At 46.0% G+C, this 14,917-nt stretch overlaps 1 protein-coding gene across 3 annotated transcripts in view; it reads left to right on the forward strand.

The window, feature by feature from the left end:
• Positions 1-14,917, forward strand: part of AGAP2 (ArfGAP with GTPase domain, ankyrin repeat and PH domain 2) — a 404,081-nt gene that overhangs the window by 311,833 nt on the left and 77,331 nt on the right. For all 3 annotated transcript variants that reach the window (XM_073663273.1, XM_073663271.1, XM_073663272.1), the window contains exon 4: positions 14,319-14,404. In XM_073663273.1, the coding sequence (XP_073519374.1) occupies positions 14,319-14,404 (86 nt within the window). The remainder of the gene's footprint in view (positions 1-14,318; positions 14,405-14,917) is intronic.

Consider the following 14,917-nt stretch of genomic DNA (forward strand, 5'->3'; position numbering starts at 1 on the left):
AGCTTTCACAAGGAAACATGTGAATATCATTGGCACCGCCCTGTAGCAAAGTGAAACTATTTAAACACCCAGGCAAGGGTTTCAATTAGAGCAGGAGGGAGGTAGCCGATGGGTCCTAGAGTGAAAAAGTTAAGAAGGTGTCTGTAATGCCAAACAAAGAGATCTTCTGCAACCAACTGCAGGGCGACTGTCTGTCACATCTGACGCACCCATGACACACAGCAGTACTGAGCAGTGTAGCTGTGAATTCAGCACTGGGGTGAGACAAACCTTTATTAGAAAATTGCAGCAAGCCTCCCTTTGCCTTTTCTTTCACTATGAAAACCTGAGCTGTATTCAGTTTGCTAAATTATTTTATTTAAGAACTTGATACAATTTTATAATGAGATACAATATGGGAGAAATGGGATTTCAGACAGACTGCTTTAACAAATGTAAATGAAAACATCATGCTTTTCCTTTCTCTATTCTCGTCCCACTCCCTATATCAGGTTTTAACTTCAGCCAGGAAGGAAGGCCTTTACTTGGTGTAGTATTTTATGTAGCATACTCATTGCGTGGATTGCTAAATATATTAAACTAAAAAATTTTACTTTAAAGCCACTTCCATTTTTTTAGACATTTCTCTGCCAGACTGATTTCATATTTACTATGATTAATGTAGTTTTAAGCATAAGTGTATTCTGGACACAAGTACAAGTGCAAGCTTTGTGACCAAAGGGTAGCGAGGACTTGAAACACTAAGCATGCTTATCATGTTAACCAGGGCCCACTCTACACCATCTAAAAACATGCTATTGGGAGTTCCGAATTGCAGCAGAGCTATGTATCTGGCCATGTACATATCCCTCCGAAATACCAGTACATGAAAGTAATAATAGATTCTTGCAGAAAAATTGAGGATTTAGTTCTGTGTCACTGCCTACATCTTCCACTCATTAGCAGGTGAGGATGGAAGTGCTTAAGGTTGGGGATGTAACTATAGTTGGTGCAGAAGTTGGACCTGGGACCTAGGGCTGAGGGAGTACTGCAACCCCATGCCAAATAGTGGAATGCTAGTATTTACAGTAGTACATTAATTATATTAGCTATGATTTCATTTGGATAACTTTCCCTGTGCAGCGACATCACTGTGGTCATCTGGTAGCTCTTAAGAGGGCTACCATGAACAGGCTTGGCGCTAGCTACATCATTTTCTAGATCCCAGGGGTTGCGCTGGCATTCACCCTTTAACCCTTAAACAGGGATCTGGACTTAACAGGGACCCCTTAGTCTGGGGCAACAGAGTTAGCTGTTGTTTCGTGGTGCGAGCTGGCAAGTAGAATAGTTGTCGGGTTAGCCGGGTCAGAACCAAGAGGTCAGTATAGGGACAAAATTGCAAGCCAGGAAAGTAGTCAAAAAAGAAGCCAAAATCAAAATCAGGAATGTCTACAGGGAGTCAAAGTTGAATACTGAGAAATTCTCTGTTGCAAGTCAAATTATAACTGGCTTAAATAGCCTGCAGCTCCACTCAGGTCACACAGGAGGAAGCAAACACTGAAAAGTTAACTCCTGTCCTCCCAGTATGGACAGAGCTACAAATACCAGAGGACACGGAACTAGAGTTGTTGCCTTGTGTCGACCGCAAAAGGAGCGCTGCTCCTCCTGGTAACAGAAGCTGAGACTGGAAGGGCAGGCACCGACACAGATGACACATCCTGCACTTTAATATAACTGCAACGGGTATCACTATGTGGTTTCACCTTGATCATTACCCATGTGGTATGATCAGACCATATTCCTGCCTGGTCAGACACAGCCATTACACAGTACACAACAGGAGCACATTTATAAGATCACCTCAACACAGGGACTTTTTTTTTTAATCACATCAATTGTGGAACTTATTTTTATTCCAAGATCTAGTGATTAACATGAACTTTGTTTGAGGAAAAAAACCTTTAAGTTCGTAGGGTGTAGTCACATCTTAGAACTGATGCTTGAGATGGTCTACTGCCTCTTCTACCATACAAGATATTGGAACTACAATCATATCCCATAAGGATACATAAGCATTTTTATGTGATTAGGAGATTGATTTACCTTATGTCATACTTTATGTTTTTCCTTTTACCACCCTGGTATAGCATATGCACATGTCTTTGACCCTATTATTCACATCCTTCTTCACCTTTTCTAAGACTTCCATAATGCATTCAGTAAAGAGGTTTTAACTTAATCCCATATAATTTCACTGCACGATCACTGTTATACACAGGATTCAGACCTAGTACTAATATATTAGTTGTCTTAAAATCCTTCTCTAATTTTTCCTGCTGTGCAACAATGTGATATTGCCTCACACCTCCAATGGGAGCTGTCCCTTCAGCTTAGTGCTGAAGTCAATGAATAGTCACATGGATTCATTGCTGCCTCTTCTGTAGTCATTGCAGGCTTCTTTAAGACATGCAAACAAATAAATTACATAGAATTTTACCCTTTAGTTATACAACATAAACTTATTTTTTCTTGTCTGTCTCTTGCTTTGTATATTTGTGCTCTCAAGTGCGGAGGCAGATGTGAGACGTCGAATGAAACACAATGGAAACTGTTTTGTGTTTACTTTGAATAAGAAACCATTCAGTGTTACAAGTATGCACCTGGAAGGAGTCAAATACTGTTAGGGAATCACACTTATTTAAACCCAGCCATTAAGCATTGTATGTGAATGTCATAATCCTTGTACATTTATGCCGTTCTCTACATAGATACATACATGTGGCTTCTATCCTTAATAGGTGCCCAAGCCAAATTGTTCCCATCTCCCCTGCAAAAACCTGCTTAGTGTCATGAGTTCCTGGTTAGATCCAACAGGTTTTTTTTGCAAAAATCTGTGAAGGACTGTGAATCATATTCAAAGTAACTGCATCGTTTTTATATGGGTGGTGAGAAATTGGATCAAGGGTTCTTTAAGAATGATGCAAAAGAGAAGCAATTACTAAGCCCTTCTTTCCTGGATAGCAAAAACCTATACAATAATATGTTGCCCTGTTAGATCTACTCTATGGAATTATCTCTTTTCTATAAATGCTGCTACAATGTGGCATGATAAATGGCAATATATGATGTTGATGGTAAAGATTAGTGGATACTCATAGTCATCCTGTGGTCACAATGCCTGAAATCCATGCTCATGGAACAATTTTCTATGCATGTGTGTTAGGGACCTTTCACACTACGCCTTGTTCCACCTTCCTTGGTCCCGTTGGGGCTTACGCCTGAACCCCCCGCAAAACTGGATTCGGGCTTAAGGTGGTGTGAAAAAGTTTTTGCCCCTTTACTGATTTCTTATTCTTTTGTATGTTTGTCACACTTAAATGTTTCAGATCACAAAACAATTTTAAATATTAGACAAAGATAACACAAGTAAGCACAAAATGCAGTTTTTAAATGAAAGTCTTTATTATTAAGGGAAAAAGAAATCCAAACCTACATGGCTCTGTGTGAAAAAGTGATTGCCCCCCCCCCCCTCTTAAAACATAAACTAACTGTGGTTTATCACATCTTTGGGAAGCTGAGTTCAATTTCCATAGGCACACACAGGCCTGATTACTGCCACACCTGTTCTCAATCAAGAAATTACTTAAATAGGACCTGCCTGACAAAGTGAAGTAGACCAAAAGATCCTCAAAAGTTAGACATCATGCTGCTATCCAAAGAAATGCAGGAACAAATGAGATCAAAGTAATTGAGATCTATCAGTCTGGAAAAGGTTATAAAGCCATTTCTAAAGCTTTGGGACTCAAGCAAACCACAGTGAGAGGCATTATTCACCAATGGTGAAAACATGAAACAATGGTGAACCTTCCCAGGAGTGGCTGGCCAACCAAAATTACCCCAAGAGCGCAGCAAAGACTCATCCAAGAGGTCACAAAAGATCCCATAAAAACTTCCAAAGAACTGCAGGCCTCACTTTCCTCAGTTAAAGTCAGTGTTCATGACTCCACCATAAGAAAAAGACTGGGCAAAAATGGCATGCATGGCAGAGTTCCAAGACAAAAACTACTAGTGAGCAAAAAGAACATAAAGGCCCGTCTCAGCATTGCCAGAAAACATCTTGATGATCGGCAAGATTTTTGGGAGAACACTCTGTGGACTGACGAGTCAAAAGTTGAACTTTTAGGAAGGTGTATGACCCATTACATCTAGCATAGAAGTAACACAGCATTTCAGAAAAGGAACATCATACCAACAGTAAAATATGGTGGTGGTCGTGTGATGATCTGGGGCTGTTTTGGTGCTTCAGGACCTGAAAGACTTGCTGTGGGAAATGGAACCATGAATTCTGCTGTCTACCAAAAAATCCTGAAGGAGAATGTCCAGCCATCTGTTCGTGACCTCAAGCTGAGGCGCACTTGGGTTATGCAGCAGGAGAATAATCCAAAACACACCAGCAAGTCTACCTTTGAATGTCTTAAGAAAAACGAAATTAAGACTTTGGAGTGGCCTAGTCAAAGTCCTGACCTTAATCCGATTGAGATGCTGTGGTATGTCCTTAAAAAGGTGGTTCATGCTCGGAAACCGTCCAATGTGGCTGAATTACAACAATTTTGCAAAGATGAGTGGGCCAAAATTCCTCCAGATCGTTGTAAAACACAGTTTGACAGTTATCGCAGGGCCCTGTAGGTTTAGATTTCTTTTTCCTTTAATAATAATAATAAAGACCTTCATTTAAAAACTGCATTTTGTGTTTACTTGTGTTATCTTTGTCTAATATTTAAATTTGTTTTGTGATCTGAAACATTTAACTGTGACAAACATGCAAAAACAATAAGAAATCAGGAAGGGGGCAAACACTTTTTCACACCACCTTATGCCATAATCCAGTTTTGCGGGAGAGGCGGGTTCATGCGTAAGCCCCGATGGGACCAAGGAAGGTGGGACAAAGCGTAGTGATCAATGTTGGGCACAACAGGCATTTAGGTTGCAACTACCTGCCTGTTTTTTTTTTTATTAGGGGCCTAAAAACTAAGTTCTGGATAAACCCTTTAAACCCTTCACCAGACGGCAGACTATATGTCAGATTTTTTCACAGTGGCTTACGCTGTGTGATAGATTAAGCATATCTTGCTAGACATGTTAGACACTGTTCCTTAGGCCTCATTCAGACGTGAGTGATTTTTATCGTATGCAGCATCCAAGCCAATTTTCACTGGGATTTTGGAACCGATTTTCATCAGTGTTTCGTGAGTGTGTCAGTTTTTATCATCAGTTTTTTTCTCAAACTTCTCCTATCGATCAACAATGAAAATTGGACAGCACGTGGATGGCCTCCGAGTGTTGTCTGTTTTTTTTCAGCATTTGGGGAAAGCCCATATATGCACTTTTAGCGCCTCAACATGACAAACATTTCTGTCACATTACTTGTATTACTTTGAGGTAAAGCACGCCTGTTTGCCGGTGATATTTAGTCTGACTTCTAGCTTATTAGCATTACAGAGTTTCATATGGAGAGGGTATAGATAGTAAAATGCAGATATTCGCTCAATATTTCAAGTAGATGTATATTTTTATGTTTATCTCTCACGTACTAAATGTTTTTCTCAAGAATGCAGAACTTACTGACATCTCATCTTACGCTTCTCTACATGTTGGGGTCAAGAGTAATGGGAAATACCAGGGTAAAACACAATGACCACAACTTCAAAGAAAAGGAGTCCTATAGAAAAAGAAATTGAAATGGAAATTGAAGTCATTTCTCAAACCTTAAAGAAATGTAAATGGCCATAAGCTGTATTACAGCGCTCCTGATTCAAAGGCTCCAAATCTGGCGGCCTGCACTCATCCACATATTGCTTCCTTCCTTTCTCACCTCAATTCTTGTCAGTTTCCATGGTAACTGAATAGTGGACGCAGTCTCTTGTTCCAGTATCCATGGAGACTCGGAAGTGCCCTGAAGTTGGGCGGTAACCAGTCATGGATGGAGAGTGACAAAAAGGAATGAAGTCACCAGAGACGCTGACAATGATAGAAGAAGGGAGGAAGCTAATCAGAAGCACAATTACTTTAATTCTGCCATTTCATTCATTGCAGCTGCCTCCTAGACAATATATTGTTACAGCTTAACCTGAGCTATTTCATTTACAACTAATATACATTGTCAAAAAACACAACAAAGATCTTAAAGAGGTCCTGTCACCAGTCTGAGGCTGACCTTTTCATTTAATAAAACAGTGGACAGCCTCAAATTGGTGATTTTTCTAAATATAATCCAGTAACAAAACTTTTCAAAAATGGCCCTAATGTCCCGTAAAAGAGCCTGAATCTCTAATAAATTCAGACCGGAACGTCAGAGTTGTGGATTCCCAACATTCCCCTTCACGCTGCGGCGAGTCTCCATTTCTTCTTCCCCTTTTTCCCAGAGACATAACCTCTTTTATTTTTCTGTCCCTATAGACGTATGAGGGTTTGTTTTTTGTGGGCCGAGTTGTACTTTTGAATGACACCATTAATTTTACTATACAATGTACTGGAAAGTGGGTAGAAATTGTGAAAAAAAATGCAATACTGACATTGTTTTTTGGGAATTGTTTTTACAGTGTAAATTTTGTGGTTAAAATTACCATACAATATGATTTTCCTCATCTATACGATTACGGCGATACCTGTCCAATTTTTTTAATTATTTAAGTGGTGAAAAAAAATCATAAGTTTGCAAAAAAATTTGGGGAGGTTTCAGAGTCACATAACATTTTAATTTTTTGGCCGATTCTGCTGTGTGCTTATGTTTTTAGTAATACTATTTTGGGATAGATATTGTAATGCACACGCCCGGGCTGAGCGGCGTGTGCGTGTGATTCCACTGGACCGTGCCGGAGAGTGAATGCCTGGAGGGGCGTAACTAGGTATTCACCCGATCCGACCAGGGTCGCACGACGGCATACGACGCCAGTCCACCAAGGAGGAACCGAGCAGAGGGACCAGGTGCTACTCCAGGAGAGACCCCGGACACGGCTGTTGACCCACACAGAGGAATACAGGAACAGACAGGTTAGGCTGGCACACAGACTGGTGGGTATAGGCAGGCACGACTGGTATGCAGGCAGGCGGGTATGCAGGCAGGGGGGTACAGGCAAGCATGGCTAGAGTGCAGACAGGGAGGCACTAGCAGGTAGGAACACAGGCGGGATAGGACCCAGTACACACTGGGACTCAGGAACAGAACCACAGATGTGGCGGACAAACACAGCAGAGTAAGGCCGCCCAGAGTGGTGAGCGAGAGCAGGGCAAGACGAGACCGCCTAGAGTGGTGAGCAAGAGTAGAGCAGGACGAGGCCGCCTGGAGCGGTGAGCAAGAGTAGAGCAGGACGAGGCCGCCTGGAGCGGTGAACAAGAGTAGAGCAGGACGAGGCCGCCTGGAGCGGTGAGCAAGAGTAGAGCAGGACGAGGCCGCCTGGAGCTCTGAGCAAGAGTAGAGCAGGACGAGGCCGCCTGGAGCGGTGAGCAAGAGTAGAGCAGGACGAGGTCGCCTGGAGTGGTGAGCAAGAGTAGAGCAGGACGAGGCCGCCTGGAGCGGTGAGCAAGAGTAGAGCAGGACAAGGCCGCCTGGAGCGGTGAGCAAGAGTAGTCAGAGCACAGCGAGACTGCGGAGCAGTGAGCAAAGGGTCAGAGCAGAGCGAGACTGCCGGAGCAGTGAGCAAAGGGTCAGAGCAGAGCGAGACTTCCGGAGCAGTGAGCAAAGGGTCAGAGCGGAGCGAGGCTGCCGGAGCAGTGAGCAAAGGGTCAGAGCGGAGTGAGACTGCCGGAGCAGTGAGCAAAGGGTCAGAGCGGAGCGAGACTGCCGGAGCGGTGAGCAAGGCAGAGCAGGCTAGAACCGCCGGAGCGGTGAGCAAGGCAGAGCAGGCTAGAACCGCCGGAGCGGTGAGCAAGGCAGAGCAGGGGGGAAAGGGCTGTGTACACACGGAACAGGCAGGAAGGGAAAGGCAGAACCAGATACCCACAGGGTACTTACAGTGAAGTAGCGAGTGGACCACTAACTCACAAACGGAAGTACAGTGACAACGAGCAGGAGTTAGGTACGAGTTCAGACTGTGCAGAAAAAGGAAAGGTACGGACATAGAGAAACACAGGAAACAGGCTAGAAGAGTATACAGACAAGAACAGACACCGTAGCAAGATACAGGAGCGGGTCTAGGTATGCAGCCCCTAGAAGGCGGGAGGAACAGGCTAGGAGCGTGTTCAGACAGGACAGACAAGATACAGGAGCGGGTCTAGGTATGCGGCCCCTAGAAGGCAGAACGAACAGGCAAGGAGCGTGTTCAGACAGGCCTGGAAATACAGCCTCCAGGAAGGGCAGGCAAGCAAACACAGAAGGGGACCTGGCACATTCAGAGTGAGAGAGCACACTGAATGAAACACAATGCTCAGGCATAGGTTAATTGGAGCAACTGGTTTGAATACCAGGTGACAGACAGCAATAGGCTGAGGACGCACAAGGAGTGTGCCTGCAGCAGGTACAAAAAGCAGGAAGTGATCGGGCGCCGCCCTTAAGCAGCAGAAACAGAAGCAAACAGACAGCATGGAGGGAAGCCAGAGAGACATTCTGGATTGGAGATCAAGTGCGCGCTCTTGCACAGTGGGAGATGGACCACTATGCAAGGACGCCGCCAGATATGTTACAGTACCCCCCCCCTTACGCCCCCTCTTCTTCAGGCCTGCCAGAATCTTCCGCAGGGAATTCGAGGGCCAATCCTTCACTTCAAGGAGATCACTTCCACTGTCCACAGGAAAAACTGGTCTCATCTGGTTAGCTAGGATGCTACCTCCTATCCAGCCATCCTCAGCAACAGACGAAATGGGTGGAGTACCAGGAACAGCACACAAGGAAGTCTCTCTCCACATATTTTCAGATGGCACCCCAGAGGGTTCAGGAGACAACTGGAAGCCCTCCGCCAGGTTGGAGGGGTGCAGAGACTCGGGGGTAACCTCTGCTTCGGGGTACATCTTGTCAAGCTCACAGGATGAAATGGGTGAGGTATCAGGTACAAGGTGTAGAAAAGTCACTGTCTCTTTGTTATCAGGTGGTACCCCGGAGGATTCAGGAAACAACTGGGGGTCCTCCGCCGGGTCAGAAGAGTGCAGAGATTCCGGGGTAACCTCTGCTTCGGAGTACACTAGGTCGGACTCACTGGAAGAAGCGGGCGAGGTATCAGGTACCGAGTATAGGAGAGTCTCTGTCCATTCGCTATCAGGTAGCACCCCGAAGGGTTCAGGAGACAACTGGAGGTCCTCCGCCTGGTCGGAGGGGTGTAGAGACTCGGGGATAACCTCTGCTTCGGAGTACACTAGGTCGGACTCACTGGAAGAAGCGGGCGAGGTATCAGGTACAGAGTATAGGGAAGACTCTGTCCATTTGCTACCAGGTAGCACCCCGAAGGGTTCTGGAGACAACTGGAGGTCCTCCGCCTGGTCGGAGGGGTGTAGAGACTCAGGGTTAACTACCGCTTTGAGGTACCCATTGTCAGGCTCACAGGACGGAGCGGACGAAGTATCGGGTACCAGGTGTAGGGAAGTCTCGCTCCATTTGTCATCAGGTGGTATCCCGGAGGATTCTAGGTGGGCAGAAGTCTCTTCGGGCAGGAGAACAGGTGCGCTACCCTCGCATATTACCCGTAGGGGCTGCTCCGGGATACAGGGAAATGAAGCTTCAGCAGGGACTTCAAGTTAGGGATCAGGAGGTCTTTGGGAGGACAGACCCAGGCGTGACTGCTTGCCTCTACGCCTAGCACGTCTGGACTGCCTCTTGAGGTTGGGAGAAGTATTCCGAAGAGCGTAGTCATCCTGTGTGGATTCTGGATGGGCAGTAGTCTCTTCGGGCAGGAGGACTAGTGCGCTACCCACACACATTACCCATCGGGGCTGCTCCGGGATATTGGGAAGTGAAGCTTCAGCAGGAGCCTCCGGGTTAGGATCATTGAAGACCATTAGAAAGGCCACCAGGAAGGCCATTATGTCCAGAACGATAGGATCCTGTGCGTCCCATAGGGGGGTGATCCATTTCAAGGCATCACCCGCTAGGTAAGACATCATGAATCCCACCTTAGCCCGATCGGTGGGAAAACAAAGAGGGTAGAACTTGAAGTGTAGCATGCATTGCTCCACAAATGCACGACTCTGTCTTGGATCCCCATAGTATCGTGGCGGATCCGCAGGAACGAGTGCAGAAAGATCCATCTGGACGGGTGCGTAATTCGCCTGGAACTCAGCTAAAGAAAAAAAAATATATATATATTTTTTTATTTTTAATGCACGTATTCGCTGGAAAACGGGCTGAGCGGCGTCTGCGTGTGATTCCACTGGACCGTGCCGGAGAGTGAATGCCTGGAGGGGTGTAACTAGGTATTCACCCGATCCGACCAGGGTCGCACGACAGCATACGACGCCAGTGCACCAAGGAGGAACCGAGCAGAGGGACCAGGTGCTACTCCAGGACAGACCCCGGACACGGCTGTTGACCCACACAGGGGAATACAGGAACAGACAGGTTAGGCTGGCACACAGACTGGTGGGTATAGGCAGGCACGACTGGTATGCAGGCAGGCGGGTATGCAGGCAGGGGGGTACAGGCAAGCACGGCTAGAGTGCAGACAGGGAGGCACTAGCAGGTAGGAACACAGGCGGGATAGGACCCAGTACACACTGGGACTCAGGAACAGAACCACAGATGTGGCGGACAAACACAGCAGAGTAAGGCCGCCCAGAGTGGTGAGCGAGAGCAGGGCAAGACGAGGCTGCCTGGAGCGGTGAGCAAGAGTAGAGCAGGACGAGGCCGCCTGGAGCGGTGAGCAAGAGTAGAGCAGGACGAGGCCGCCTGGAGCGGTGAGCGAGAGTAGTCAGAGCAGAGCGAGACTGCCGGAGCAGTGAGCAAAGGGTCAGAGCGGAGCGAGACTGCCGGAGCAGTGAGCAAAGGGTCAGAGCGGAGCGAGACTGCCGGAGCAGTGAGCAAAGGGTCAGAGCGGAGCGAGACTGCCGGAGCAGTGAGAAAAGGTTCAGCGGAGCGAAACTGCCGGAGCAGTGAGCAAAGGGTCAGAGCGGAGCGAGACTGCCGGAGCAGTGAGCAAAGGGTCAGAGCGGAGCGAGACTGCCAGAGCAGTGAGCAAAGGGTCAGAGCGGAGCGAGACTGCCGGAGCAGTGAGCAAAGGGTCAGAGCGGAGCGAGACGAGCAGGCCAGAACCGCCGGAGCGGTGAGCAAAGGCAGAGCAGGCTAGAACCGCCGGAGCAGTGAGCAAAGGCAGAGCAGGCTAGAACCGCTGGAGCGGTGAGCAAGGCAGAGCAGGCTAGAACCGCCGGAGCGGTGAGCAAGGCAGAGCAGGCTAGAACCACCGGAGCGGTGAGCAAGGCAGAGCGGGGGGGAAAGGGCTCTGTACACACGGAACAGGCAGGAAGGGAAAGGCAGAACCAGATATCCACAGGGTACTTACAGTGAAGTAGCGAGTGGACCACTAACTCACAAACAGAAGTACAGTGACAACGAGCAGGAGTTAGGTACGAGTTCAGACTGTGCAGAAAAAGGAAAGGTACGGACATAGAGAAACACAGGAAACAGGCTAGAAGAGTATACAGACAAGAACAGACACAGTAGCAAGATACAGGAGCGGGTCTAGGTATGCAGCCCCTAGAAGGCGGGAGGAACAGGCTAGGAGCGTGTTCAGACAGGACAGACAAGATACAGGAGCGGGTCTAGGTATGCGGCCCCTAGAAGGCGGAACAAACAGGCAAGGAGCGTGTTCAGACAGGCCTGGAAATACAGCCTCCAGGAAGGGCAGGCAAGCAAATACAGAAGGGGACCTGGCACATTCAGAGTGAGAGAGCACACTGAATGAAACACAATGCTCAGGCATGGGTTAATTGGAGCAGCTGGTTTAAATACCAGGTGACAAACAGCAATAGGCTGAGGACGCACAAGGGGTGTGCCTGCAGCAGGTACAAAAAGCAGGAAGTGATCGGGCGCCGCCCTTAAGCAGCAGAAACAGAAGCAAACAGACAGCATGGAGGGAAGCCAGAGAGACATTCTGGATTGGAGATCAAGTGCGCGCTCTTGCACAGTGGGAGATGGACCACTATGCAAGGACGCCGCCAGGTATGTTACAGATATGACTCTTTGATCGCTTATTACAGAATTTTTTAATTTGTTACCTCAAATAAAATACTGACCAAATACTGAACGTGTGCACGTGGCCTAAGGCTTCCTACACACACTCACAATATTAGAAAAAAACATGAACACCATTAGGCCACATTCACATGTTCAGTATTTGGTCAGTATTTTACATCAGTATGTGTAAGCCAAAACCAGGAGTGGGTGATAAATACAGAGGTGGGGACGTGTTTCTATTATACTTTTCCTCTAATTGCTCCTCTCCTGGTTTTGGCTTACAAATACTGAGGTAAAACACTGAACAAATACTCAACGTATGAACGTGGCCTTGGTGTTAAAATGTGAAAAGTTGTAGAAAATGAGTGCCTAAAGCAGTAAGGGTATGTGCACACAATGCAGAAATGCTCAGGATTTTTTCCTGAGCGTTTCTGCATCTCTCTGGCAGGAAAAAACGCATGCGGATTGTACATGCGGTTTCCTGCCAGGGACATGCGGAAATGAAGCGGTCTTCACTTTCATTTCCGCATGCGGGTTGACCCGCATGCGGGTTTTAGCATCACTTGGAAAGTGCTTGTCAACTTCACACTATATAAATCCATGCAGCCGGCATGGATTTATATAGTGTGTGAATGTCAAAAAATAAAAAATAAATATATACTTTACCCTCTGATGGCCCCCGGTGTCCTGCTTCTTCGGTCCCGGCTGCCGGCAGTGAAGACTGTAGGACCTTCCGACGTCAGCGTCACGTGACCCGTCACCTGACTCTGACGTCAGCGAAGGTCCTTCTTCATTCAACCGCGAAGTGCGCGGGAAGCTGGCAGGACGCAGCGCGGGCCGTCAGAAGGTGAGAATATATATATTTTTTATTTTATTCTTTTTTTTTTAATGGTACCTGGGTCTGGATGCGAGTCCTCTCATCCACACCCGGGTACCATCCGCACATTAGACCGCATGAAAAGTGATGCGGATTCCATGCGGTCTAATGCAAGTCAATGGCGGCAAAAGAGCAGCGTTTCCGCAAAATTAATTGACATGCTGCGGATTTTTGACCACAGCGTTTACGCTGCGGAAAAATCCGCATCATGGGCACAGCACATGCGGATTTCCATTGGGGAACATTGCTGCCCTTCTACCATGCGTTTTTCATGCGTTTCCGCGGCGTTTACGCAACTGCAAAAACGCCGCGGAAACGCATGAAAAACGCATCGTGTGAACTCAGCCTCATACTAACTTTCACCCTTTTTTCAAATGTATGACCCCATGCTTTGCTATATGTTTTCCCTGGGTGTTTTGTATATTTCTAAGCCCATGCCCAGATTTAGAATTTTCTTCATGCAGTTGGATATTCTGTCTATTGTTCTTAGAATGGTGATTTTAAAGTGAACACCTAAAATCTGTAAATGAGTGATCTTTATGCCAATACATTCATATATTACTAGGGTTGCCTGCTTTTGAGAGTAACTTTTCACTAGTAAGTTACCCCAAAGTTTATTTGATCCTATTGTACACTTGTGCTGTCACCAACACCGATCACCTGTAATATACAGTATAGGGGATTATGATACCCAGTGTAGTTTCCCTGCTGTGCACCCAAAAAGGAAATTTGTGTTTTTCCTTACTGTAAAAGTTAGATCAACTGATCCAAGGTAGGGTAATTAAAAAAATCCTTCTTTCGCTCGGACAGAATATGATTATTTTCAGTGGTCATGTGACGACACAGCAGTGGTCGGAGAGGTGAGTATAAGATTATTTTTTAATTATGCCACTATGGTGCCATTGAAAATAACTTGGGGAAAAAAATTAACAGGGGTTTGTCTGGGATAGATAAAAATGGGCCAAGAATGGCATAAAATAGTTAAAAATAGCATGGCTTATCTTTTAAATCACTACCGAGACAACGGTCACAGAGCTGAGGACAAGGATTGGCTGCAGCAATTGTGTTTGTCAATATCACATCATCACTGCAACATAGTAAGCAAAAGCTGGTGGGAAGTAACAGAGAAGCTGCGCTAGTGAAACAGGGATTCAACAGGTAATGAAATAATAACTTTACTGAAATAAAACCAAAATGGCAGACAGAAAGGTTTTATCCATTGCTTACGCTTTGATTTCTATGAATTTTTGAAAGTATGTTCATCTTTGCAGAGATTTCACAATCCATATTGTCTTGTTCTTTACCCAGGTGATCAGTTTAAGAAGGAGATAAGTGTGGAAGGGCAGAGCTACCTTCTGTTGATCAGAGAAGAAGCTGGAGCACCAGATGCTAAGGTAATTGTGACTTCTGCTTGATTTTAGTACAGGAGCATATGGATGATGAAACAAGCTGGCAATACAGTACATAGGAATAAATTATAATAAGGATATAAGTACGTAGAAAACAGATTTAAAAATTCAAGAATCTACTACAATTCATGCACAGTACTCATAACATAAAAAAATGAAATGTTAAATTTGAAATCAAAATGTGTTCGAATTGGAAACTGAAGAACATAGAAAAAATAATTCATATATAGAAAGAAAAGCAATATGGCAGAATGTATGCAAATGTATACAAGTCTAACCCCTTGGCAACAACCACCATATATTCACGGCTGAAACGCACCATCACTTTTTGGATTGGGCTCGAGAGCTGAGCCTGCACAAAACAGCGCAAGGTCTATTCTCTGTTCCACTGCTAACAACCAAGAGCATCTGCTGCGATCAGAGCGAGTCAATGGGTGCCCATGGCCACTGGGGACCTACTAAACTGCTCTGTTGGCCACGTTATAAGTCTTACAGGTT

This window comes from Phyllobates terribilis, unplaced genomic scaffold, assembly GCF_046119375.1.
Source record: "Phyllobates terribilis strain yellow unplaced genomic scaffold, ASM4611937v1 Scaffold_2__4_contigs__length_985480577, whole genome shotgun sequence".
Classification (NCBI taxonomy): domain Eukaryota; kingdom Metazoa; phylum Chordata; class Amphibia; order Anura; family Dendrobatidae; genus Phyllobates; species Phyllobates terribilis.